At 27.1% G+C, this 26,181-nt stretch overlaps 1 protein-coding gene across 1 annotated transcript in view; it reads right to left on the reverse strand.

The window, feature by feature from the left end:
- Nucleotides 1-1,743: 1,743 nt before the first annotated feature.
- Slik (Sterile20-like kinase) overlaps nucleotides 1,744-26,181 on the reverse strand; it is a 42,085-nt gene continuing 17,647 nt past the window's right edge. The window contains exons 9-22 of the mRNA XM_016059225.4: nucleotides 25,605-25,836; nucleotides 24,296-24,414; nucleotides 23,286-23,403; nucleotides 20,164-20,911; nucleotides 17,027-17,220; nucleotides 15,596-15,719; nucleotides 12,884-13,012; nucleotides 10,682-10,825; nucleotides 9,820-9,949; nucleotides 9,091-9,215; nucleotides 6,614-6,811; nucleotides 5,349-5,474; nucleotides 4,233-4,346; nucleotides 1,744-2,479 (exon numbers count right to left, since the gene is read on the reverse strand). Of these exons, the coding sequence (XP_015914711.1) occupies nucleotides 2,327-2,479; nucleotides 4,233-4,346; nucleotides 5,349-5,474; nucleotides 6,614-6,811; nucleotides 9,091-9,215; nucleotides 9,820-9,949; nucleotides 10,682-10,825; nucleotides 12,884-13,012; nucleotides 15,596-15,719; nucleotides 17,027-17,220; nucleotides 20,164-20,911; nucleotides 23,286-23,403; nucleotides 24,296-24,414; nucleotides 25,605-25,836 (2,654 nt within the window). The 3' untranslated portion in view covers nucleotides 1,744-2,326. The remainder of the gene's footprint in view (nucleotides 2,480-4,232; nucleotides 4,347-5,348; nucleotides 5,475-6,613; nucleotides 6,812-9,090; nucleotides 9,216-9,819; nucleotides 9,950-10,681; nucleotides 10,826-12,883; nucleotides 13,013-15,595; nucleotides 15,720-17,026; nucleotides 17,221-20,163; nucleotides 20,912-23,285; nucleotides 23,404-24,295; nucleotides 24,415-25,604; nucleotides 25,837-26,181) is intronic.

Genomic DNA, 26,181 nt, shown 5'->3' on the forward strand with positions numbered 1-26,181 from the left:
TATTGAGCTAGTAACAACACGTTTTTAAGAAATGCTGGGAAATTCTTGATGTGATGCAAAAAATTCATATTTTATTAAAAATTGTTGGCATTTTTATTCATATTATAAATTACTTATAAAAATGTAAATCACATTATTAATACAATAATAATTTCAAACTGCTTTGTGGTTCTTGTATTTCGCAAATGTTGTTACTTTGATGTATTTTTATTTTTAAAATGTTTACTAACTTTTTAACAACACACACATACATAATAAATAGCAAAATTTATAACATAGACTGCTATAATGCATTTACACTATAAACAGCATTAAAAATATGGAAGCATATGATAAATTTGATTTGAATAAATGCCACAAAAACAAACTTTTATAACGAAAATAGCATGCTGAGCTAATTTCAAAAATTCATGCAACAATTTCTACCAAAAAAAAAGTCATAACAAAAATTGAAAGTTTAAAACACTTTTGATACTCCTAATAAAAATTACAAAATAAAATTGTAATGATATAATAAAAGTAGAGAATTTTCATTAATTTGAATAATGATTGGATATTTTAGATAATTATATATATTTAATAAATAATTTAGAACAAAATTTTTTCAAATTAATATTGTTAGACAACAACGTGAATTGAAATTTAATTCTTTTACTGAATTTAACCTGATTTAGGAATATAGTAGATATAAAATTCAAGAAACATTAAAAAAAAAATTAAAAAAACTGTAACAGATGACAGAATATAAGGTCATGAAATTCAAAACATTAAATTTTTTCTGGTGAAAAATTTATATACTTTAGTTAAGTGTATATCCCTAGTACAAATTATACTCAAGTGCGTACAAGAATGTGGTATTTTACATACACTTATATAGTAATAGAAAAGAACTGCTCTTCTTTCTAAATATCCATGAACTTAACCAACATCTGTACAAAAATATAAATCAAAATTATAAGAAAAACCGAAGGCACTGAAAATTTTTAGCAGAAAATATATTTAAAAATTTGACATTAATTTAGTGACACATTTCAATACCTACTGTCTATTACAAATAATGCAATAAAAATAAATGAAGCTGAAAGAAAATTCATTATAAATTTTCTTTTAAAAGAAAATTTATAAATTGTATGCAGACATTTGAAAAAGAGGCTCTAAATTCAAATTTTGGGATGCTTGTGAAGTACAACTTCATTGGCACAGTATTTAATGCATGTGTTTAATCTTTTATCATTTTTTACATAATTTACAAATATATGTTGATATGTAAGACATTATACAGAAGTTAATGTGTAATAAGTAGAAGATATCGAGCCACTGTATTCACTTGAAAATAAACTTAATGAGGAAATTTATTTCATTGCTAGAAAAATATTTAACATTTTATCATAAACTTAAATAAAAATCAAAAATAAGCAATTTTTATAGAACATATAACTGAGGTTTCATAGTAATTTACTTCAATAACATTTTACTTTTAACGCATCTCAGTTAAATAATGCATATCAGTTTATATTTCATCTTCATCTAATCAGCCTATTTTAAACTATTCAACTCTTCAACAAAACAAAATGGAAAAATAATCTATCTACAATGCAAAAAGTTTCTATGAAGAACTTTAAAAAAAATTTATTCGAGAAATAGGGAAAAAGAAAATTTAAAACTTTTCAGAACACTTACAAATAATATTAAATGCATGACTTTTTATCTCTTACAATTAAATATTAACTTTTTTCCTACAGAGAATCCATATTTTAACATAAAAATCAAATAATTATATAATTTAACTGCAAAAATATATATCTGAATAATACTGCCACTAAAACCAACAAATGATTGCTATAAAAAGAGGTAATCGAAAATACACATAAAATAAATAAATTTGACTTAATTCATTTACCAAATTTCAACCATAAAAAATATTTTACAAATATTTTATAATACAAAATATAAAAAAAAAGTTGTTTTTGACTACTGAAAGAATAACATTCACTTCACATGTACCAAGAAATTGAGCAAAGACACGCCACTTCTTCATACAACAATAACAACAACAATGAATTTACATTAAACACATCATGAGGATATTCACATTCTCTCTTTCCTGTACACGAACGCACTTTAGAGTGTAGAGTAGTACACTTCACTTTTTAGTAATATCACTTGGGTTTATTTTTTTATGCAAAAAGGGAAACACTAAATATAGCCAGAGCTCTAATATCCCAAATAATATAGACTATGCATTAAAACAAAGGCAAGCTTTTTTTTCTTTGTGTAGTCACAAGAATAATACATTTGATCCTGTACAGTGAATGATCAATGGCGATCAAAAATTGCGATTGAATGAAGCTTCTGAGCCAGGCGTGCCTGGAGTGTGGGGGGATTCTCCACCCGTGGATAAAAAGTCTTGAAGATAAGCAGAAGTGCCATAAAAACGCTCTTGTTCTTCACGCTGGTGGATGAATTCCTCTTCTAGTCTCTGTATAACAAAAATAATAATGAATGAAACATTAAAAATGCCTTTTACAAAATAGGTATACAAAGTATGACTATTAGGATACTATATTATAAAAGAAATTTTCCTCGCAAACTCTGTATCACCTCCATCATAATTAATTTAAACTTTAAAGAACAGAAAAAGTGAGTTCAGAGGTTTCAATAGCTGAAAAAGAAATTTCAAAAGATCGAAATGCAAAAAATTATTGGAAGAGAATAATCATAAATGATCGTCTCCTAAATGATCATCTCCTAATTTGTTTTCATTTTTATATTTCGAAAATCTTTACTTTTAAATGACTTATTATTAACTTTAAATTACTTATAGAGGTGAAGAGAATTTGCAATGAAAAGTTTTTTCCATGGTATAGCATCCACTTAACTTACAGGGCAGATCTAATAATTCCTAAAAACATAATGTGAATTACATACTCATTTAATATGTTTTGAAGTAATCTCCATGTGTCGTAATCAGTGCTTGTATAATCAAGTGTTTTAGCAATAAATAAAAAAAATCTGTAATTGGATGCAAAAATTCTTTATAAGTCCTCGTTGGAAACACTCTTCATTTTTTTTTTTTTTTTTTTAAAAAAATAACATTTTTAAACCTGGTCCTTTTACAAAATTTTTCGGTTTCGGAGGTTGTGTAGATGAATCTTTCACCAAACTCTTCATATAAATTCTTTGTTTCTGAAACTATTGTGTTAAAGATGAATGTTGAAGACATTACGAATGTCAAAGAGGGTTTCAAGAGAGGACTTACATAATATTTTGAACTAGCATTTATAATTAAATTACCTACTAATGAAGAAAATTACACCTTTATTGTAACTTATTTAAGAAAAAACTTACTTCTTACATAAATCTAAATATTGGGTTTTTATATTGGGTGAGTATGAATTGATATTCGATTTTAAATACTAGAATACAAATTGCAATATTCAGTTTTTAAATTACGTAAATAAGAATCACAATGCATAATTTTTAGATTGTGTCAATACGAATCGTAATGAGTACCTTCGATATTTGATACAACAAAAATTAATTTTTGATATTGCAACTCGAATCGCAATATCGAATTTTAAAAATGTGCGAATACGAAACAAGATATTTGGTTTGAAAAACATGTAAATACAAATTGAGATGCAGAATTTTTAAATCAGACGAATATGAGTCGCAATGTGTAACTTTCAAATCAGGTAAATACAAAAATCGATATTTGACATCTAAATCGGGTGAAGAAGAATCGCGATATTAGCTAATTCCGACACTACTTCACAAATATTCAAAATTTTAAAAATCCACCAAATCAAAAGATTCACACATGTAAATGTCTCAGTATTGGGATTTATGAAAAGTTTTGTATGATTCGAGGAATTTCGCAAACCAATGGTCTTTAGATATGTAGAGTTCTGCGATATTCACGAAAAAATCTCATGCCCAGCTTCTAGTTATTAGACCCGGAGAAACAATAAGACCCAGTATTCCAGGGAACACCCGGAATACAATACCCCTAAGAAATATGTAATTAACATACTAATGTAATAAAAATGCAGGATAGTTGAACTGAAAAACTCTTATACAGAGAAAAATTTGTTCAAAGTTCTCTTGATTCTATTTTGCATTTAAAATTAAAAGTTTAAAGTACATAAATATCACCATGACAAATTATTCAACAGAAACTTGACATAATACATGATAACAATAAAATTCTTATAAATATATAATTAATTTACCTGCTTGCGAGGTTTCAAATTTGCTTTCCATTCCTTAAGTTCAGCTGAATGTTCTTCTTCCAACTGTTTTAGCTTTAAAGTCTCATGTTCCATGAGCTGTTTTCTTTTTTCATTCTGAAAATTCATTATATTGTAAGACACAAGTGTACATAATTTAATTTTCTCAGTGAAAAAAAAAAAAAAAATTTATAAAATTCAGCAAGAAAAAATACTTAAAATGAGTGTTTGTTTGATAGTCATCTTCCAATCTGTGACGGGATTAATCAATCTTAGAAGAAATCAACACAAAGTCATACAATACATCGACGTACAAAGCTTAGAAGTTTGAATATAAAAAAATAAAAGCATCTTGTAACAACTAGATTTTCTTTCTTTTATTTAACGAACATTCTGCCACGCCAAAGTTTAGGAAATGACAAAACGTGCATTTAAGAAGGTTCCTCCCAACCAGTATTTATGAAATGTGCTTACACAAAATCAATAATGTACTACAACTGTGTAATTTTCAAATAAAAACTCTCACTGCACAGTTTTTCAGTAATGGCTCTGTAAACAGCAGTACCATTTTAAAGTGGATTACAAACTACAAAAAAGTTTATCCAAGGTACCACTTTTACAACTACAGCTGAAATTGTTTGAAAGTTTATATTTTTGATCCAGATTTCAGTAGGCATTTTAAAAATGTTTTTTTTTCCCATTTAAATTTCATTTTAAAACCTTTCCATTGAAATATTTTATAGTAGAAAGGCATCAGAAATTTTCTAGAAAATAACTGTACTACCTTAAAACAAATTAGAAAAATTCACAGTATAATTTCAAACAAAATATTTGACGGCATAAGACATGCTTAACAGTCATTTTAGATATAAAATACATGAACTTCATAAAATTAAAAATAATTAATTCTAAATTCTTTTTAATATATTTTATTTTACTATTTATTTCCTTATTAATTTTTTTTCTTTGTTACAAAACTACAATGCCAATTTTATGATGTTTTAATAGTTAATACAGATAATAAAGACCAAATCCTAACTTAAGGCTTCACACTTCACATGGATTGAAGTCCAAATATTAGAACTTGTAATGGTAAAATAAATATAATGCAGGTGTTACCTGCATCTGCTCCAGTTCTTTTACTGTGGAATCTGCATGAGCCCTCAGTTCTTCCAGCTGCTTTTTGTGCTTTGATTCTTGGCGTATCTGTTCGGCCTTGTAACGACGTTTTTCCCCATCTTGAAACTTAAAGTGAGAAAGTAACACTTTTATACCACTCATTAAATATGATATGGCTTAAAATATCATTACATGTTATTCTTTTTGATGCACATGTAATAATTTTTGACAAGAACATTAAAGATGAAGATAATTAAATTAATAGTAAATTATAGCTGGTAAACAAATTTATTGTAAAAATAATATTTACCTCAGTAACTTTGATATACATAGTTTTAAATTTAAACTACTAAAAAAAAAATTTTTTAAAAAATGGAAAGAATTAAACATTGAAACAATACTGTATGTTTAAAAGAGATTTGGTCTTAAAAACTTAATATTTTTTCTTTGGACTTCAATGTTACCCAGCACAAGACTTAAAAAGTAGAATTTGTAAGAACTACATAAAGGATAATAACTATCAAAAAGCAAAAAGGAATATAAACATTGAAAATGTTAATACTTTTCATATTAAATTTCAGACATTAATACAAGCTTCATTTTTTAACAAAGAAATACCAGGTTTTTCAAAGACACTGTAATTAAATAATAATTTTTTATGTATGTATTTTACTTGAATATTAAACACTACAATTTTAGGTTTATAATTGGATTCATAGTATCGTGAGCAAATTGCTGCAAGTCTCTTTCATACTATAAAATCCTGAAAAATTTTCGTACAAAAAATTCATATAAGAAGCAGTACAGCCAAAAGATAAAAATCTGTCATTGAAATGTATAGCATTTAATAAGACAGATTTAAAAAAAAAAAGTTACAGAACCTATTTCATAGCTGCCAACTCTTCCGGTTTTCCCGGAAGATTTTATCTTCATATTTAAAGTACTAGCGAAATTCATGTTATTTCACTAAACTTTTTAAATTATAATAATAATTTTAAATCAATTTGACCACCACTACATATAAATAATTACAACAAATATATAAAAGCATATTATTCCTTACGATAGCGAATTTGAACCTGATTAAAATATAAATATATTTTTGAAGATAGTTTTTCGGTAATTGTTTTACTACCACTTGGAAAACCCATTCTCAAAAAGAAGGAATGTTGGCAGGTGTGATATTTGAATTCAGTGCAATTTAGAAAAATACTTTAAGATTAACCCAAGCAACACTAGATTTAAAATATAAAAGGGAATAATACTCTGCGAATCTTGTCTCTTTCATCCTCGTGAGACTCAGACATATTAGCATAGCTGATGCGCAAACTCTCTCGGAACATAAGCTCCCTCGTTTTCATTTCTGATCTCATCCTTTTTGGCCACTGTCTTTTCTCTAAAGCTTGCTGCTTTAACACTTCTTCTTCCTTGGCATCATTCATTCTTCTAACTTGTTCCAGTTCCTGAATATATCAAATTTAAGAAGAATATTAATAATAATATTAGTAATATTAAGAATTAAAAAAATAATAAGGCAAATTATGAAAGAAAAAAAAAGAGGCATGGGAACCTTACTGTGTAATAATAAATACTATAGAAATTTTATTGAAAAAAAATTACACCTTAGTATCCCCCCCCCCCCCAAGTTAGTCTTTTCCTGCACCTGTCACTGAAATATTTTACTGACTTCTCGAAAGGTAGATTTAGTCATTTAGCTTCCCTTATTTTAAAATTTATAAATATTTTACACAAGTATATTAAATATATAATAAATACAGGGTATTTGCTAAATCTAGAGTTTTTAAATCCATGACTTTCTATAACTTACACGGGTAAATACATTATTAGCACAGGTCTATCTAAGTTTTTTTTAGAGTTATCTATTTCGTGAAATTTAAAAATTTTATTAAAAAATCAACACAAAATATGCTAAAGTAAGAAAATATTTTCAAAAATTGTTATTACAAATAAAAATTATTTATGACTGTCAAATTTCTCTATATTTTTCCCCATATATTCAAAAATAATTTTGCTAGTGCATAATCTTAGGCTTAAAATTGTACCCAAATTTAAAAATCCATAAAAATCATTGTATATAGTTAAATTTCAACTTGAATTTAATAAAAACATGCATTTAGCAGTATTAGCACTAAAAGTTATTTTCATTATAAGAACATTTTCAACTAGGTCATACAAAAAAAAGTTTCACAAAGAAAAAAAAATGCTTCATAAAAAATAAAGGTCTGATAAAATTAATTTACAATAGTGTTCAAGATAATGTTCGGATGTTTAAAATAATGTTCGAATTTTGACTACCTGTAAAGTTTATAGAGGGCTTGTTGTTTCATTTTAAAAAACTCAGCGAAAAAAAAAACCGCTTTGTAAGCGACCATTTAGGCTTAACACATTGCACTATCTGACCTTTTCTAAAAAGACAGCTGTCAGAAAAGTTCTTGTTCATAGATTCCAATGAAAACAGGGTTTGCATGAGAACTTGCTTTTTCTAAATGTATTTTGTGAAACTACCGTTTTTCCTAAAATTAAATTTGTAAAGGTACTGCCAAACTGAAGTAAATTTACCCTGGACAGACGCCTGATTATTCCATAAAGTCGAAATGAGTAGAACTCTCTTTCTTAAAAACTGTACTGTTTTATCTGAGCAATACTTCGCACACTTTTTAATAAGACAAACTAAACACAAACAATAAAAAAGGACTAAACTATTAAACTGGAAGAAAAAAATAGCAATTAACAGTAACAAACATACAAGTTAGAACATGGATTTAAAAATATTTAATGCCTTTTAAGGTCAATTCCAGGGATTATGTTAATTTAATTTCAAAGAAACAAAAACTAAATATATATATATATATATATATATATATATATATATATATATATATATATATATATATATATATATATATATATATATATATATTGATCAAAAATTGAAATCATTTCAAAGATTAAACAAAAATATCAGTTTCAATATAAATTCATTCTTAAAATTAGGTTTTACTTAAATTTTATATATTTATTAGATAATATTTTTTGCTTCAATATAACAAATATAATTTTAATAGAACTAAATACAAAATCAGGAGGCAAATAACATAGAACGCCGCATGTGAATGCAAATTACAATGAAGGATTTTAAAATCGTGTGACATTATAAAGGGCTCCAATAACAAAACATAATGAAAAGGGAATTTCCATGAATTTTATCCCTTAAAATACTTATCCCTGAAAATCATAATTTTCAATGACTTTCCAGGTGAAAATAAAGCTAAAAATACTTTCAGTAGATATCTTATTAATTGATAGAAATTAACCAAAATCGAGCATCTGAAAATACTACTGAATTTGTACTAATGATTTTAAAAAATAAATTGAACTTCTTAGATCAAATTCTAATTAATACTTTTACTATGATTCTTAAGGTATTTTCATTAATTTTGTGACATTTTCCCGATTCTTATAGATTGTGCAAAATTCCCTCTTCCTGGATACCAAATTAATTTTTCTTGTATGAAAACTTTTTACTTTTCTAAAACAATAAATTAATATCATCAGTTATAAAACTTAATAAGCTTTTATTTTGGCAATTAAGTTGAAATAGTCTTATCTCAACTTTTCACTATTTAAACAAAGCATTTTTTTTTCAAGACACAGGAGCCTTAATATTATATTATAGCTTTGCAATACACATTTGAAACAAGGCTGAAAATGCATCTCTCACCTTCTCATGTCGTACTAACATTTGATGCCTTTGCAAGAAAAATAAATCTTTTAATTGCCGTTTTGCTAACTGATGTTTCTCATGCAGATGGCGCTCTTCTAATTCCCATATAGCAGCCTCTCGAGCTAAAGGAAATAAGAATTTTTTATAAATTAAATGAGACAGTCTTTAATCCATATTACTAAGCAAATTTAAACACATTTTGAAGTAAAAAAAAAGTTTTGCAAATATATTATGACCATTTTTTTTTCTATTTGCTGAAATAACCTTTATGGGAAACCTCTTGTACTCCTATAAAGATAATTTATAAAATATTTTAACACTTAGTTTTCGAAAATTCTAAAATATAAAAACCACCAAATGAGAGAACAATAATTGAGAGACGTTCACTAAAATTTTTCCTATAATTTCTCAGATTTCTAAAACCACTAGTAATGAATGGTAATAAAAAAATTACTTTAAATTAATTGTTTGGTTGTACTCCCATAGCAGTCAGTACCTACCTCATCCCATCATATATAAATGACATTAACTATTAAATTTCACTGCTGCATTAAGAACCTTACTAAGAAAAAGTTGTTCACTACAAAGAGGAAACATTACAATGCTCAATTAAACCAATTCGAAAAGCTAGGAAGAGAATCTTTATCCTTGTTGTAATTAACATCTTACTGTTTTCAAAAATCTGTTACAGAAAATTAAAACAAGTAAAGGCGTAAATCATCTCACCTCGTAAAAGCTGTTGCTTTTGTTGAAGAAACTGCCTTTCCAGCAATGCAATCTTTTCTTTATGTGTATCACCTAACCTTTTTACAGCCAAATCATGATTTTCATTCAAACGTTCAATAAATACCCGTTCCTGAAAAAGTAAATACATTTCTATAAGTTAAACTTCAAATGGAAAATCACAACAAAATTTTACTTATCCAAAAAAGAAATGTTTTTGAAGAATTAAAAAGTATCTAAAAATAACAAAATCAATATTACATTATTTTACATTACTTTTTTAATGCAAAAAGGTAGCTCCTTTACTAGGTATTTATAGTTTTTTGAAATACTTTTTCTGGAACTAATATGTAAGTTTAAAGTTAATTTTTGGAAATTAAAGATATTTATATTATTCTCAGAACTATAAGCAAAACAAATCACAGTTATATGATTTAAAAGGAATATAAAAACCCTGACTATGGGTATTTATCCCAAGCTAGGGTAATTACCCATTTGTAAATACCCTAACCACTGGTTATTTACCCAACTCACACCCATAGAAATATTTTAATATTTTCAATTAACTGTTGTACACTGAAATATGTGTTTCATTCAATTAATACATTTATTACTATATAGAAACCATAACTGTAAGGGACATAGCAACACAGATTTAATCACTCTCCCCGAAAATAAATATTAGCCCAAGAAAAGTATTGATTTTCCAATGACATTAAAATAGTTTTTATACATTTCAAATAAGTGCAGCTTGGTAGCAAACCAGACAAAAAAGATTTTTAGAGTTAGCAAAAACTAGTTAGTAAGGAAACACCCAAATTTAAAAAAGAAAAGTAAAAATGCAGAAGGAAAAAAAAAAACTTACTCTTTCTACATGATCCAATTCCATTTGTTCTCGTCTTACTCTTAATACATCTTTTCTTTTATCTTTTGGGAGAGCTTCAATTTCTTGCTTTAAAAACTTGAATTCATTTTTTAAACTTTCTCGGAAGTTTTTGAGCTCACGTTCCTATTTAAATAAAATAAAATCATTATACTATATAATCAAGTAATCATTTTACAAAAAAAAAAAAATCAAAAATAAAACAGGTATCTTATTTTAATACAAACATTTATAACTGGAAAGTATTGTATATGTCTTTTATTGCAAGTTAAAATTACGGCAAAGCTGGTAAAATTTTAAGGGTAAGCAAAATCTTCATTTTAAATCTACATAGTGAACATATCTGGTGGTCCCATCCAAACTGCTGTTTAATTAATTTTATTCCAGGCACTTATAGTGATCAGTTAAGGAATTGGCAGCTCATACACAGCAGATTCAAATTTTCTTTCTGCAGGCATATAAAAAAATTTTTAAGAATTATCGTAACACTTTTTTATTAATGAGATATGTTTAAAAGTATATAATTATGACTTATGCAGTATTGCATACTCTAGAAGAGTGTTAAAAATGAGTCATTTTGCTGGAATGGATACAAAACAAGTCAAAATGGGGAAGTGATTAGTTACACTGAAATTCCAAGGCAAAAAACTTTCAATGGCAAGATAACCACTTTATTTCATGGATACTATTTTGAATGTTACCTGATGAAAATTTCCATTTCAGAAAGATATTCACAGTAAGGAAGCTCTGTTGTAAAAAGAATTTACATTTTTAGTTAACAATTTATAATGCAAAGTATGCATCCTCTTCAAAATTACTATAACAATATACATAAAAAAAATTTGTCAAAGAATTTGGGTATTGTAAGTAAACCATCGTTTACAGAAGGTTCAATAAAGCGGTGTCTGAATGTATTTTTCAAATTTCAAATTTGCCTTTTGCGAAAACATAACATGTTAAAAAAAGGAAATAATATCAACTGTGCCCACAAATATGTTTAAAAAATTATTTTTTACCTTTAGTGAAAATTTCTTCAGATCATTTACAACAGGACTATTGAAAAAACTATTAGCACCATTTAAAATGTCCCCATAAAATAGTAAATATTACTTTCCCTGTATCTTTTCTTTCACTTCCTTTTTTATTTATTTTTTTCCCCTCCTTCCTTAACCCTTTCGCGACGGGAAGTGTGGAAGCGCGCTTTCTGCTGAGGCCGGTAGTCTCTCTCGCATGAGTCTCTCCAGGGTCTATGAAATTACCGAAATATCAATGTGTTGTTTAATGCTGTTCTGTAGAATATTTAAATGACACATGCTTTACATATATTTCTATGGATACTTTATTTACTTAAGTTACTTCTTGTTCAAATATATATTTTACACATTTTATATATATATGTACTTATCATTTGATAACATTTAACAAATCTGAAAACTAAATATATGACTTAAAGTTCTTTTTTCGTATGAAAAATTTTAAAACAGGGATCTACAAGATCTAACTATCCACTAAAAACTAAACTGAAAATCGAAAGTAGCGAAAAAAAACTCCCCTGCTTATTGTGAACAAATACCACGTGCGAATTTAAAGAGCCATCATAAAACATTCCTTCCCCCTAAAAACCATGTGAAAGTACTCTCATCTTGAGTAGACGGTCAAACCTACATGTATCTGAAACCATATGGACATACAATGCCATCTTCTGGAAGAAATTTTATTTTTTTAAATGCTCCGAAACGCTGGCACAAATAAGTGATGGTGGGGGGTGAACGAGAAAATGCTCTGGTACGCGGGTGTGTCGGCCGGGAAATGAGCTCGTTTCTTGCTGGCACGTATATGTGACAGTCGTTGCGAAAGGGTTAACAGTGATTTTCAGTTCAATTTTTAAACTGACATTATTATTACAATCAATAAGTACTGAGTGAAACATAAAAGGGAAGAAAAAAAAATAGAAATGTTAAATTCAGCTGTCTTTTTCATAAAAAAAGGCTTCTGTGGTGTTTTTAATATGTATGCATACCCTTGATAGAAAATGCCATCTCTAAATCTAATCAATTGTCAATCTTGCAAATTGTTTCTTACTTAAAAAAATGTAATAATTTTTCCATTTGTGGTGAAAATTACACAATAGTACCAGGGAACAATCATAAAATTTGTAATAAAATTTTAAATTGATAAGCTCACCTGATCTGACCGAATTTTCTTGGAAGCAAACTTTAAATCCAAGTCTTGTTGCTGCTCTGCTTTTTCAACTAATTGCTTTTGCTGCCGATTCAAAGCTTCTAGATCATTATCATAATTTTTTACAAGAATCTAAAATTTAAAAAAAAAAAAAGATATTTGTCTTTCTAGAAAACCTTTTTAATGATAGAAAAATAATCTGTGATTTATGAGAATCAATTATAATAAGACTAACAATGCAGTTGATTAATTAAAGTAAACACAAACAAAAGAAAAATAAATCTTCAATCATCAAGCTCATAAATACGTTTATTTTAAATACAATTTAAAAGCTGTTATAGTATTTTCTTTTTTCCTTGAAATAATAGTGTTCAGAAATTATTCAACCAATTTTGCTCAAAATCTGGATTTAGTCATTAATTTCAGATTACAATTTGTACACCTCAAAACACAAGAATTTTTTGATTATTATAATAAAGAAATTTTAAAAAACTTTAGTTTGAGTCAAATTATTTTTAGATGAATTATTGTTTATCTGCAAAAAATCTTCAGTTTGTTTAGAAGTTTTTGGTATATGGCAAAACATTAAAAAAAAAGAGAAATTTACATACAACGGAAATTTATATAAATTTACATATATTTACACATTCTTGACTAAGTTATTGTTACCATTTTTCCCAGATTGCATCAACCATCATGTTTTGAGATTCAAAAATCTGAATCAGGCAGTTTTCATCATCGTCTGCTTTTGATTTTGCAATCTAAAATATTTTCCGCATAAATAAATCGGCACAGTTAAAGATTAGACTTATGAACCATAGAGATCTCAGTATGTTAATAATCCAATCACTAGATCAAAAGTTATCCAATTGTTTATTTTGTGAACTGAACATTTTGTGAACATTAACTATAATCTTCATATGAGAAAGACAAGTTTTAATAATGAGAAATGACACTGCATAGTATATGGTTTCCCTTAAAGGGTATTGAAGACTGCTAAAAGGGTAATATGAAGTAAATAGGAAATCCGGAACATTTATGGCTTTTAAGAGACTAATAATTTAAAGTGGAAATCATTCAGTTTTCATGAATTGAAAATTTTTATGATTTTAAAATTTTAAAAAAATATTTAAATTTTTAACTGAGCATCATAGACAGTATTAAATAAGTAACTAAAATTAAAAGCAATTCATAGTCCACAGTGTGAACTATTATTTAAGCAACTATTTCAGTTTGTTATTTTACCCACAAATATTTGCCAACTTACAAAATAAATTTATCCATATTCACTTAAAGATAGGTTTCACTTAGCACTAGGTTCCCTAGACAACAGTTCAACATTCGAAAATGATGCATATTTTATTTATTTTTCTCGTTGACAGTGCAATATAATTGTTTGAATTTCAATTAAACAATATAAGTTACTTAAAAAAAATTTTCTTTTGGATGTAAGCAGTGGCCATTACATTAATCAGAATATTAATAACCAGGGTTCTTGCTAAATTATTTCAACAAAAAAAATTAGGACTTTTTCAGCACTTTTTCAAGATTAAAAAAAAATAATTAGCATTTGATGTAAAGTAAAAATAACATAATTAATCTTGTGAGGATTGTCTGAAGAACAAAGCCAGTCTTTGAATTTTTCGTCCATAATGTGTTAAAAACACATTTCCCCATTATTTACAAAGCAAATGTAAAAAAAAATATTAATAAATAATGGCAAATAAATACAGAGAAGGCCGATATTAATAAGAGGAGTTACGATGAATCAAACTACACGGAACGACAATTGACTACACGGATGACCTTCGACCTTAGCCGTGGACGATAAAGAATTGCATTCCATTCCCCATGCAGATTTTACCCGGTTTCTCAATCCCTTCCACAAGAATTGAATGCAACGTCACATCTTCTACAGCAGGGTTTCTTAACCTGTGGTTCATGAACCATGAGTTATATTTTGGGGGTCCGCTGACTACTCCTGATTTTTAAAACGTTTGGAAGCCTACCCATTGCTTGTAAAGCGAGTTATGGCAGCTATAATTCCATTTGCTACAGTGTATATTCGCGAAGCGGGATTTTCCACAATTGTGACAATAAAAACATAACATCGAAATCGATTGAATGTTGAACATGATATGCCCGCTTGCTTTGTTGAAAACCATCCCCCAATTCAATTTGTTAAGTAAGGAAAAGCAGCAGCAACCTTCACATTAAAAATTTTAAAAATTTTGTGTACTATTAAAATAGGGATTTCTAATAAAATTAAATGTTTTCTAATAATTGACGTTTTTTGCAATTATTTTTTTCACAGGGGGGTGGTCCGTGACTTCTTAAAAATTTTTAAAAGAGGTCCATTATATCAAAAAGGTTAAGGAACACTGCTCTACAGGATTAGCAACAATCCGAAAATGGCGCGAAACCAATCGCTCAAAAAAATTTACGAAACGATGAAATAAAAAATAATGAGCACTTTTTTAGGACAACATGAACCCTGATAAAACAGAAAAACAAATATTGAAAGAATTAAATAAGTTGAAAGGAAAAAATTTCCTTTCTCAAGAAGTTTGAAAATGTGAAGGGTGATAAAAAAAAATTTTTTTTTGTTGAAAAGTTTGTAAATAGGGAGAAGAGACAAAATTAATATATTAGAAAGCAATTGAATAAAATTGAGCAAAACAATTAGAAAGAAATAAAAAATTCTTAAATGTGTACCATCATTTCTTGATCAAATTTCTTTTCCTGCTGCTCTCTATTGAATTGGGCCTTTAGAGCTAAATCTTGGAATTGCTTAGTCTCTTGCTTTTGTAGCATTTTTAGTTCTCTAAGCTCTTGCTTCCTAAAATAAATGAAAAACAAATGTATATGTATTTCAATTTTCTAAAAAAAAATATGTAATGAACATTAATTTTAATCGTAATTAATTTTGATTATTTGTTTTTTTAAATGGCATAAATTTCAGTTTTATGTTTAACAGATCAATTATTAACAATCTTTTAAAGTAAAACCAAGAAATGCTAAATACATATTTCCTGATGCACAATATAACACAACATGTTTACACCAAAGCATAACCAAATACAAAACTGTAAAAAGTGAAACACTATTTTTTTTTTAAAAAAAAGACATGCTTAATTTTTAAAAACATTTTTCTCTAGATTAAACTATGTAATATAACAATTGAAAAAAAACTTATGCTGTATTAAAAAACAGTTAAAAAATATTGCAAGTATCTATGTTCTGTTGCAATTTAGATTATGGGTGTTGAAGTAGAAAAGAAAGTAGAGAAGAGGAGCAGAGAAGTGTTATAAGTTATTTAACAAAGATCATTTAATTATTCAATTTAGATCAATGTTATATTTCATTATTAATTTATGCAAAGACAAACACAAAATTATTACTAGCTGACTTTATTAAAAACTGTATTTTGTAACATACAACAGTTAAAAAGTTACACAAAAGATGAAATGAGACAGTTTGGAGACCCCTTTGATTAGAAAAACTTAAAATTAAGTGGATGACTTAAAAACTTGTTTAAGTTGATTGATAAGCTGTAAAAGAAGTAGAACTGAAAAATAATATTTGTTAATAATTAAACAAGTTCTTGCTTAGTTTAAATTTTTTCACATTCTAAATTTTTTCAGTTTCACACTAAAGATAAACAATTTCATAAATATAAGAACTAGCAGTGAAAATTTTCAAGATTTTTGAGATTTATATTAACTAGTTACTAATTTTGACATTTTTTTTTTGTTCTAAAACTTGCAACAGAATATAGAATAGAAATGCCAGGGACAAAACTTTTTAATGGAAGTTATCATTCAACAATCTTTTAAGCACAGATATAAAGATTGGTTAACAGGAACAAGAAGTGATCATGCATAAAATTTCCTTGCATTCTTGTTTGTGATAAAGTAATTGATTAATAGCAAATTAACTCACAGCATGCAAGTTACAAAGAGAATAGAAAATATATAACCATATTCTTATTTCCCAGTTTTCCGGTACAAGAGCGGGGTTAATCCTATGAAAGCATGAAAAAGCAGCACATTCACTTTAGATAAAGCAATCTGCACACAATTTTAAAGACAAGCTATAAAACATAGTATTTTATTAAACATTAATAAACAATACTGCTTTAAATACCTGAGAATATGGTCTTCTTTTATCGTTTGTTCATCATCCTCATAAATGATTTTACTCGTTGTCGTAGTAACCACAACCCCATCCACCATAAATTTTCTAGTCTTTTTCAATGTTTTTGGCCTAGAGGGTTTTTGTTTCCCAGCGACTCCATTGATTTTACGATTTGTCTGATGATTGGAATTACTAGAATATTCCTAGATAGAAATATTTTTTTCAGTACATTGGTAAACATTTCAGCAAACAATCATAAAAACATTTGATTATTTCAACTTCATTAAAGCATAAAAAGTTTTGGGTGAAGGAAAATAGTTAAAGAAGCAAAATTTATTCAAACTTAAGTAATCAGCTTTGTCTCAAATCTAATTCCAGTACTAATAAATTCTCACAACAAAGAAATGACTGGTCACACAACTTTTTCGTTTATGTTTTGTCTTGGTATTGAAGACTATAAAATATGAAGATCATAGAAAATTGGGAACATTAATGACTTTTAAGAGACTTATAATTTAAAAAAGAAATTCATAAATTTAAAAATTTCACGATATTGTAATTTTGAAAAATTATTTAAATTTTTAACATCAAAAATAAGTAACTAAGAAGCCTAAACTTGGTTGTGACCAACCACACTCTTAAACAGTAAATTAGTAATCAAGTTTACCTTTTCTCTGAACTACTTATTTGCAACTACTTCATTTTGTTCTTAACCATGAGCTAAGCGTTTGTTGTAAAATGTTATTTCTTAAGAAGTTAATGCAAACAATACAGGGGAAGAACATTTCCAGAGCCCAATCTTATTAGTTAAAAAATTTGCCTTCTAAATAATAACAGTCAAATGTTCGCTTAAGAGAATGCTTTGAAAGTACCTATCAGGGGTCTGTCTAGGTCTTTCTGAGAGATACCTTAGTGAAAATTTAGACGTAATTTGTGAAAATTAAAAATTATAACAAAAAATCAACACAAAAATGTGGTAAAAATATGGATTTATCGTTTCTTACGAGATACAAATATAAAATTTTAAGGAAAAGTATTTTCTGAAACTACTGTTTTTCCTAAAGTTGAAATTGTGAAAGTACAGCTAAACTGTAGTAAATTTGGTCCGGACAAACCCCTGCCTATATTTATTTAAATTTATTTTAGATTATTTTTTGTTTCTTCACTGAAGTAAAATGATATGGATGTGTTATATATACATTACTATCAAACCTCCCAATTTTTTAAAGACTACATTACATATGTGTTTGCATCCAACATGGTATTTTCTAAATTTTGTGCCTTGCTATTCAAAAAAAGCTGCGCATACTTGATATAAATAATACAATCTTTTCTAAAGCACTCATTAAAAGGGTATTTTTTACAATTAAAATGCCGCACTATCAATCAATTCACTTGGGAACACTATTGACTCAAATAAATTTGACTCGCTAAAATTACTTAATGGGTTGAACAAGCAAGTTAACGCTCCGAAGTTGAAATTCCCATACATAACACCATAGGCTTCAAATGTCTCGGCAATTCTAAGTTTACTTAATAGTTATTGCTAGATATTCCTACCTATTCCATATATGATTATATAATTAAAATGAAATGTTCAAAGGTACAGGAGAAAAGCTAATTAACTTGTAAACTCATTACTTTTACTTAAAAAGTAAACTTGCTTTGAGGCTTCTTTTTTTTTTACTTGCAATAACCATTTTGTGCTGCTTCAATGCATATTTCCCATTGCTATTATTTTGCATTCACTATTTCAAATAAACAATTTATAAAAATAGACTATAAACTGGTAACTCTTCTTTACCAGAAAATAGCATTTCTACAAAATAGAATTTTTGAAACAGATAAACATAAAAATAAAAATTTGTAATAAAAATATATATGCTAATAAATTAAACTTAAAAATAAAATTTAAAAGCAATTAAAGTAAACCTCAATACTTCCCATACATCCAAAAAAAAGTTCTAATTAGCAATATTTAGCTTTGTATATTTATTTACAATTCTTAAATTCTCCTTTGAATATCTTCTTTGACTTAATGTAAAACAAGGATAAAATCAAGAAGGTTTTGTGAAATAAGAATTTCATGCTAACTATTAGATAGAAATATTTTAAGACAGAGAATTTTGGTGGATAAATAATTAAAACTATTTTACACTAATAACTATGAATAAAAAACGACTGCAATATTTTCCATTTATAACGACATTAAATGGGCATGAATGAAAAATTATTTTATTATATTTTTGAACAGTAATAGTTTTTAAATTCATTTCTTAAAGATATAAATATTCTTAAATTTTAAAAATTGAGAGTTTTGAATAAGAAAAATTGAAAACTTCGGAATATTTAAAAGAGTAAAGCTTTAAATTGATTATTATAAATGAGATTTCATTGAAAAGCAGTGTACACTTATTTAAATATTTAAACAAGCAGTATACTGAGAAGGGAATTTCTGCTAAATCGAACCAAACCTACATTAAAAAGAATGGCCAAAAAAACAAAGGGTGGGGTAAAAATTCGTCAAAACTGTTAAAAGTTTTAGCTCCTTTAATTTTAAGAGTTAAAAAATGACAACTAGACTGAGAATTAGTGGCTGACTCATAGATGAAAGAATGCCGGTTCTACTCAGTTTAAATCAATTTTTATTTCTTAATGTTGAAAAATGTGTTGATTTTTTTTATTACAAATATATAAATTAAAAAACTATTTATTTATTTTAGTGAGAAACTGTTTTATTAACTAAAAAATTTTCATTTCATTACTTTTTTTTTCAATTAGAAAACATTTTTTTCTGAAAAATTTACTTACTAACTTAAAAATTTTTACACCCAAAAAATACTTTTAAAAGAATAAAATAATATTCTATATTCCATGTTCTTCACCAGGCTCTTTAAATTTGGTTTCATTTCAATAGCAATTTAACAGATATGTACAGCAAAAAATCTACAATAGGGATTTTTTTCAGATACTTCCATAATTTTAAGTGAAGAGAGAAACTGGCGAAATCCAGTAGAATTCAGAGCAATGTTAATGAGTTATCTTAGAGTACTGATACTTACAATTAACATACTTTGTACCATTGCTGATTAGAAACAAAGAAAGCACCTTTTAAATAGTCAAAATTATGAAAAACATAAGTATACCTTTTTCTTCCTTAATGTCGCTTGATTTTCTTCTTCGTGACTTCTATTTTCTTTATCACTACTTCCAACACTATCTAATGTTGAAACACTTTCAGAATCACTGGTAACTTTCTTTCCAATTGGACCTTTTCCATTCTCAGAGGGTAATTTGCAATCGTCAGAAGATACTGGGAAATTAGGAGAAGAGGCAGGCCGGGAGGGTGCAGGGGAATGCGGAGGAGAAGGATAAGCTGGATCTTTTTTAAGATTTACACTAACTCTAATTTTGGGCTTTTCTTCGGGGGAATTGCTCCTTAGGGAGTAATCACTAGGAAAAGACTTAATGTTTTCTTGACTAGAAACAGATCTACGTGTAGGAGAATCTGTCACAAAAGGTTTTGTTAGAGTTTTATTATCACTCATTTGAATAACAGGTCTACTGTCCTTAGTCCAATCTGTCCTAACGACTACAATATCTGATTTGGACAGAGTATGCGTGGAAGGGGTTTGGAGGACAACAACTTCCTCGTTTTCAGTAGGTAAAGAGTCTACATCAGTTGAGGTAGTAGTTGTCCCTTCGACACAAACCGAAGAGTCTTTGACTTCTTCAATATCACCGATAGTAACAATTGATATATGACTGGAATCCAAAGAAGAAAGGGAATTGTTACTTTTTGTCCGACTACATTCTTCTACAATACTATGACTGGATGATATGGTAACTTCTGGACTATCAGGAGTTAGAGTTTTCGGTAGAGTGTTCACAGACCTATAAAAGTTATTTGATTCATAAATACACTTAAAAGTTCACTATACAATTCAATTATAGAATGTGTAGTATAAAAACAGCTAATTCATTTTAAAGAAAAAAAGAATTGGTACTGAAAAAAACGGGGGAATTTAATTATGGGTGTCTTTTTATTGGATTTTAGAACGGTTCCTTTTAAATGAAAAATACCAACAAAAAAAACTCCGATCTTCCAACACCTTGCTAAAAAAAAAAAAAAAAACTTATTATATAAATAAACTGCACAATTAAACCGTAAAATGATTTGTTTTTTTTTTTTAAATCATAGAACTAGTAATATCAGAACCACTATTTTTCCTGAAAATTTTAAAAGACAAAAGCTGAAAAGAAATTTTTTTGTAAAATGAGATTGAACAAAATAAAATGCAAGAAAATGGGACAACATTTTAAAACTCTTTAAAATGCTACTGATTTAAGAATTAGAAATGTTTAACCCTTTGCTTATGTTGTACCATGTTTTCATTATGTGTGGTTCACATGTTGAAACAGCCGTAAGCAAAAGGAAACTAATGATTATATAATTAAAACTATTTAAAACGGAAAAGATTTTTTAAAGTTAAGTAAAATTTGAATAATGATGACTAGTAACATCCTGCTAATTAATATTACTAAGATGGATTACACTTTTACAGTTTTTACAATGTTTTGAAAAAATGTATAAAAATGAAAAGATAAAAAACAACATGTGTTAACAACATCTATGAAAAAAAAGTATTAACAAAATAAAATGACAGAAAAACTGTGCATTTTTTTATTTTTTTTTTTATGAAAAACTGTACAAAGTTTAATTCATAGTGAAAAAATGTTTTAGTTATTAAAAGAATTAGTTTTCACAAAAGAAAAAAAAATATTTTTAGGTTTTTCAAAGATATGTTTAGGTTTAATGAAGAATTTTAAAAATTTAATTTATTATCATATACTAAACTCAGTGGGGCGACAGCCCAAGGCCTACTGGGTTCACCCAGGACCAACAACTATTTTCTAAATACAAGTTTAGAGAATGCACTTTAGTATATTTAATTAGAAATAGAATTTAATTTATTCTAATTAAACATAATATAAATTTTTTACCTATACTTCAGTTTCTTTTGCATCTTTAATTACAAAACATATATACTCTTAAAACTTAGTGCAAATGAAATTATCCACAAGAAAAGTTGTAAAGATCTCAATGTAAAAAGAGATACCTTTACCATTATTAAATCTGAAAAAACTGATTTAGCCAAAATGCTGTTTATCAATATAATTTATAGCAAATTACATTTCTAGTGCATACAAATTGAACAACCTACTACACTTTTATGATTCAACTAAATATTTATCCCATATATTGTTATTCACTACATGGATCTTTGAAAAAATATATTTGGAGTACTTTCAGATCGGAAAAAAATTTTAGTTCCTTATAATTTAATGAAAATAAATTTTTATAACTGATTGATATTGTAAAAACATTTCTTGTTATGCATTTAACAAAACAAGACTATTGCTTATCAATAGTGTTTAAAAAACATTACCACACCAAAAGCTTAAAAACTATTGGTGCAACAAAAATATAAATAAATATATACACACACAGCTATATATATACATAGTATTGTGTGTTAGTCACGGTTTCAAGTTTAACGCAGTAGAACAAAATGTAAATTTGCTTTTCATCACCACTTCGCAAAATAAAACAAATTTTAAATAACTTTAAGTAGATATTACTTAAGCTTTTTTAAGAAAAAATTTTTAAATTCTAAAACTAAGATTCTTTATCCTCATCCAAGATAATACCAATTAACAAAGTCACCATTGTTTAAATATGCAACATTTCTTTTTTACAAATCAATATTAGAAATTAATATAGAATATACGAATGCGAATTATTAAAAAGAAATGTACAATCTATATCTCCCAGATCATAAAGTAAAGTGATTTTTGACGATCTTATATAAGATTTACAACACGCTAAAATCAATACAACATGCAACTTAGAGAAGACCAGCTGAAACAAGGAAACCATTATCAGTACAGAAATCCCCTCTTCAACTATCAACTCATTCTTTCGAGGCAACTCCCCTTGGGTCCTCCTCTCTTCCTTGACCTTGGGTTCAGGAGCAGATGTCCCAGTTTCGTGGCCAGTCAAATGCGTATTTAGTAACCAAGCAAACTTAGTACTCATTTTATAGACTAAGAGAAAGGGTGAAAAGCTGGCAAAGACAAGGCCCCATCCCAGAATAGAACCTAGGGCTTGTGGCTTGGAAGGGCCAGGTGCTACAGGTTAGCCACCGGGTGTCTTTTTTATCACATACACAAAAAAGAAATCCTCTCATAACTGAATAAATCTTACCAATTAGAAGAAACATTGCGAGATGAAGCATCAACTTCTTCTCGAACTTCCTTCCAAACACCAGGGGAAGGAAGCGTTTCATCATCAGTTGAAGAACTTGTTTTTTCATTTGCACAATCTACAAAAACACCAGTGAAAATTTAAGAATTTAGTTCTCATTTTTTAACATGATGCACACACATGTATTTATTTTTATGTTTAATTAAGAAAGAGATATTCCAAAATTTTTGTGAAAGGTCTTTTTCCATGAAGCAGGAAAACTCTACTCATAATTTTGTGATTTTTTTAAAACACAGACCCGATTTTTTCTTTTTTAATTACACAAACCAGTAGCTAATTCAAATTTTTTGTGAAAGGTCTGTAATCTAGAAAGGTCTTTATTTGTGAAAAATCTATTCATAATTTTGTAAATAAGTTAAAATCCAAAATTTTTTTAGGAAAAAATACACAAAAAACATGTTTTTCAAGGAGTTTTTGTTTAAAAATTAAGAATTAATGATGCTATAAAAGAGTTTTTTAATTTAAATAACAGCTTTTGTAATAAAAGTTTTGCAAAGGGTCAATTTTAACGATAAACTACTCTATGAAGAGTTCTTTTTCAAGATAAAAAATTTTATAAAGGGTCCATAACATATTTTAAAGGTACATTAACAATTTCTCCTAAAATGACACATCTATAAATTGCAACAAAAGTAGATATATTTATTTTGCACCCAAAATATAAATCAGTGAGATATTAACTAAATTAAAAAAAAATTTTAGCCAAATTCAATAAAGGTAATTATCAGAGATACTTCGAAAGTCTTAATCAGAAAGGCATCAGTACATCATTAAAAAAGATAACTATAATCAATGTTTTCTGGATTTAACTGTATGAAATACAAAGTTAAGCAACTCAGTCTTATTAAATAATTGACAGAAAACAGTTCCCATAAATCACATGTAACCTGCAATAATAATAACTATTTTTAATATAAGTGTTACAAGAAATAATGTTTAAAAGTACTCACTTGATATAACAATAACTTTGCTTTCTGGAATCGCAGCCTCCGTCGATGATTGAATTTCAAGACAACTAATTGGCCTATTTCTAAATTTATCCTTAGGTGGCTCTGGAGCTAATGGTTTCCTAAAAATTCAACACATATATTTATATATAATAAATGAATTTGTGTTATCTAATTGGTAAAGACACTAATAACATTAATCTGTGTTTATCCAATTGATACAAAGCATTCACCTAGGGTAGAGTTAAAGAAGCAATTCATAATTTTTTAAAATAATAAATGTAACATTTAAACTTTTTAATAGTCACTAACATGTGCTTAATCAAAGTGCTAATGTTAATGGAATTGGGTAGTTTAAGAAGAGACATTTATAAAAATCACAATTTAAATAGAAGAGCTTAGAAGTGATAGTTCTAAGCTTCTCAATTTTGGCAAAGAACTAGATAAAATTTATCTGACTCTTATTTATCTTAAATTTTATTTTAACAATATTTTTAATATTATAATCAATCATAAAAATTTTCACTTAAAGAATATATTCCATATTACTTTCTTTTGACGCTTTCATTAAAAAAGAATAATCAATAAATAGACAACTTACATTGAAAAAAGATGCAACAAGGCATCTATCAAAAACATATCGATCAAAATAAATTAAGAAAACAATTTAATGAACACTAAAAAGAAGCTTCAGATTATTTTTACCATATACATTTACAAATTTACAGTAGACTACTTTTTACTGAAGAAATTTCTAACATTACAATTATGATTAAATGTTCTTTTTATCACATATTAAGAAAAATTAGTGTGGACAAAAGTAATTGAACAAAAGAATGAAATAAACTTTTACTTTTTTTTCAATCTTATATATATCCATTAAGAATAATTGTTTTTCCTCAGGAATCTAAAATTTTTCTGACTCTTCCAAGAAATTAAAAATTTCTATAGATTTTCAGTGATCTAAAAAATTTCTTTCGAAAGCACACAAGGATTGAGGGTAAGTACAGAACATTGCTTATTCTGCTTAGTCATTAAATAGAACAAGGTTTAATTTGGTTAAATAAATTAAAAATAAAAAAACAATCTATAGCTAAAATCCTGCCCTTTATTGTTTAAGAAAACTCCCTACTTTTGAAGGTACTGAATCTTTAAGTTATTTTGCTTTTTAAATACTAGAACATTAAAGTTAATAAAATCATTAATTATAAATCCTAATTTTAAGACTACCAATACTTTAATTTCCATAAATCTGGAAAAATTTACCCTTATTATTAAGAGATAATTTAATCGGAACAAAAAAAATCCATACCTATTTACAATTGTTGGATTGTCAAGCAATGATGGTGTACTTTGAGCTTTTTTCAAATTTTCTTTGGTTGTACTTGATACATCTTCTTTACTTTTAACTCTATTGAGTAAATTTTTATCAGCATCAAGCTTCGGAGCAACTGGTTTGGAATGATCAGAATGCCTTTTAATATCTTGCCTTGAAGCAGAAAGGCTTTTGTTGCTTTGAACAGACAATGATTTGCTTAATAAACCTAAAATAATTTTTAATTATAAAACATAAATGAAATTCAATTAATAATATTTGAAATATATAAAGAAATAAATTGCAGGGTGAAATTTAATTTATAATAACTTAGCTATAATGTATATGCAGCTGTAGTCTATACAATATATAGTTCAGTTTCACTCAAAAAATTCTCCATGAAATTTATTTTTCAGACATTTTACTCAAGAGTTTCCATACTTTTCGATTAAGGTTTGGAATTAATTACAAAGTTTGGAATTAATTAAACCTAGATTTGAAATCTTAAATAAGCTGGAATAATTACTTTCAAAACTAAAAACAAATAATTGCTAAACAAAATATAGCTTAAGCT

The sequence above is a fragment of the Parasteatoda tepidariorum genome, chromosome 3, assembly GCF_982258835.1.
Source record: "Parasteatoda tepidariorum strain Cologne lab strain chromosome 3, Ptep-v5.0, whole genome shotgun sequence".
NCBI classification, from domain to species: domain Eukaryota; kingdom Metazoa; phylum Arthropoda; class Arachnida; order Araneae; family Theridiidae; genus Parasteatoda; species Parasteatoda tepidariorum.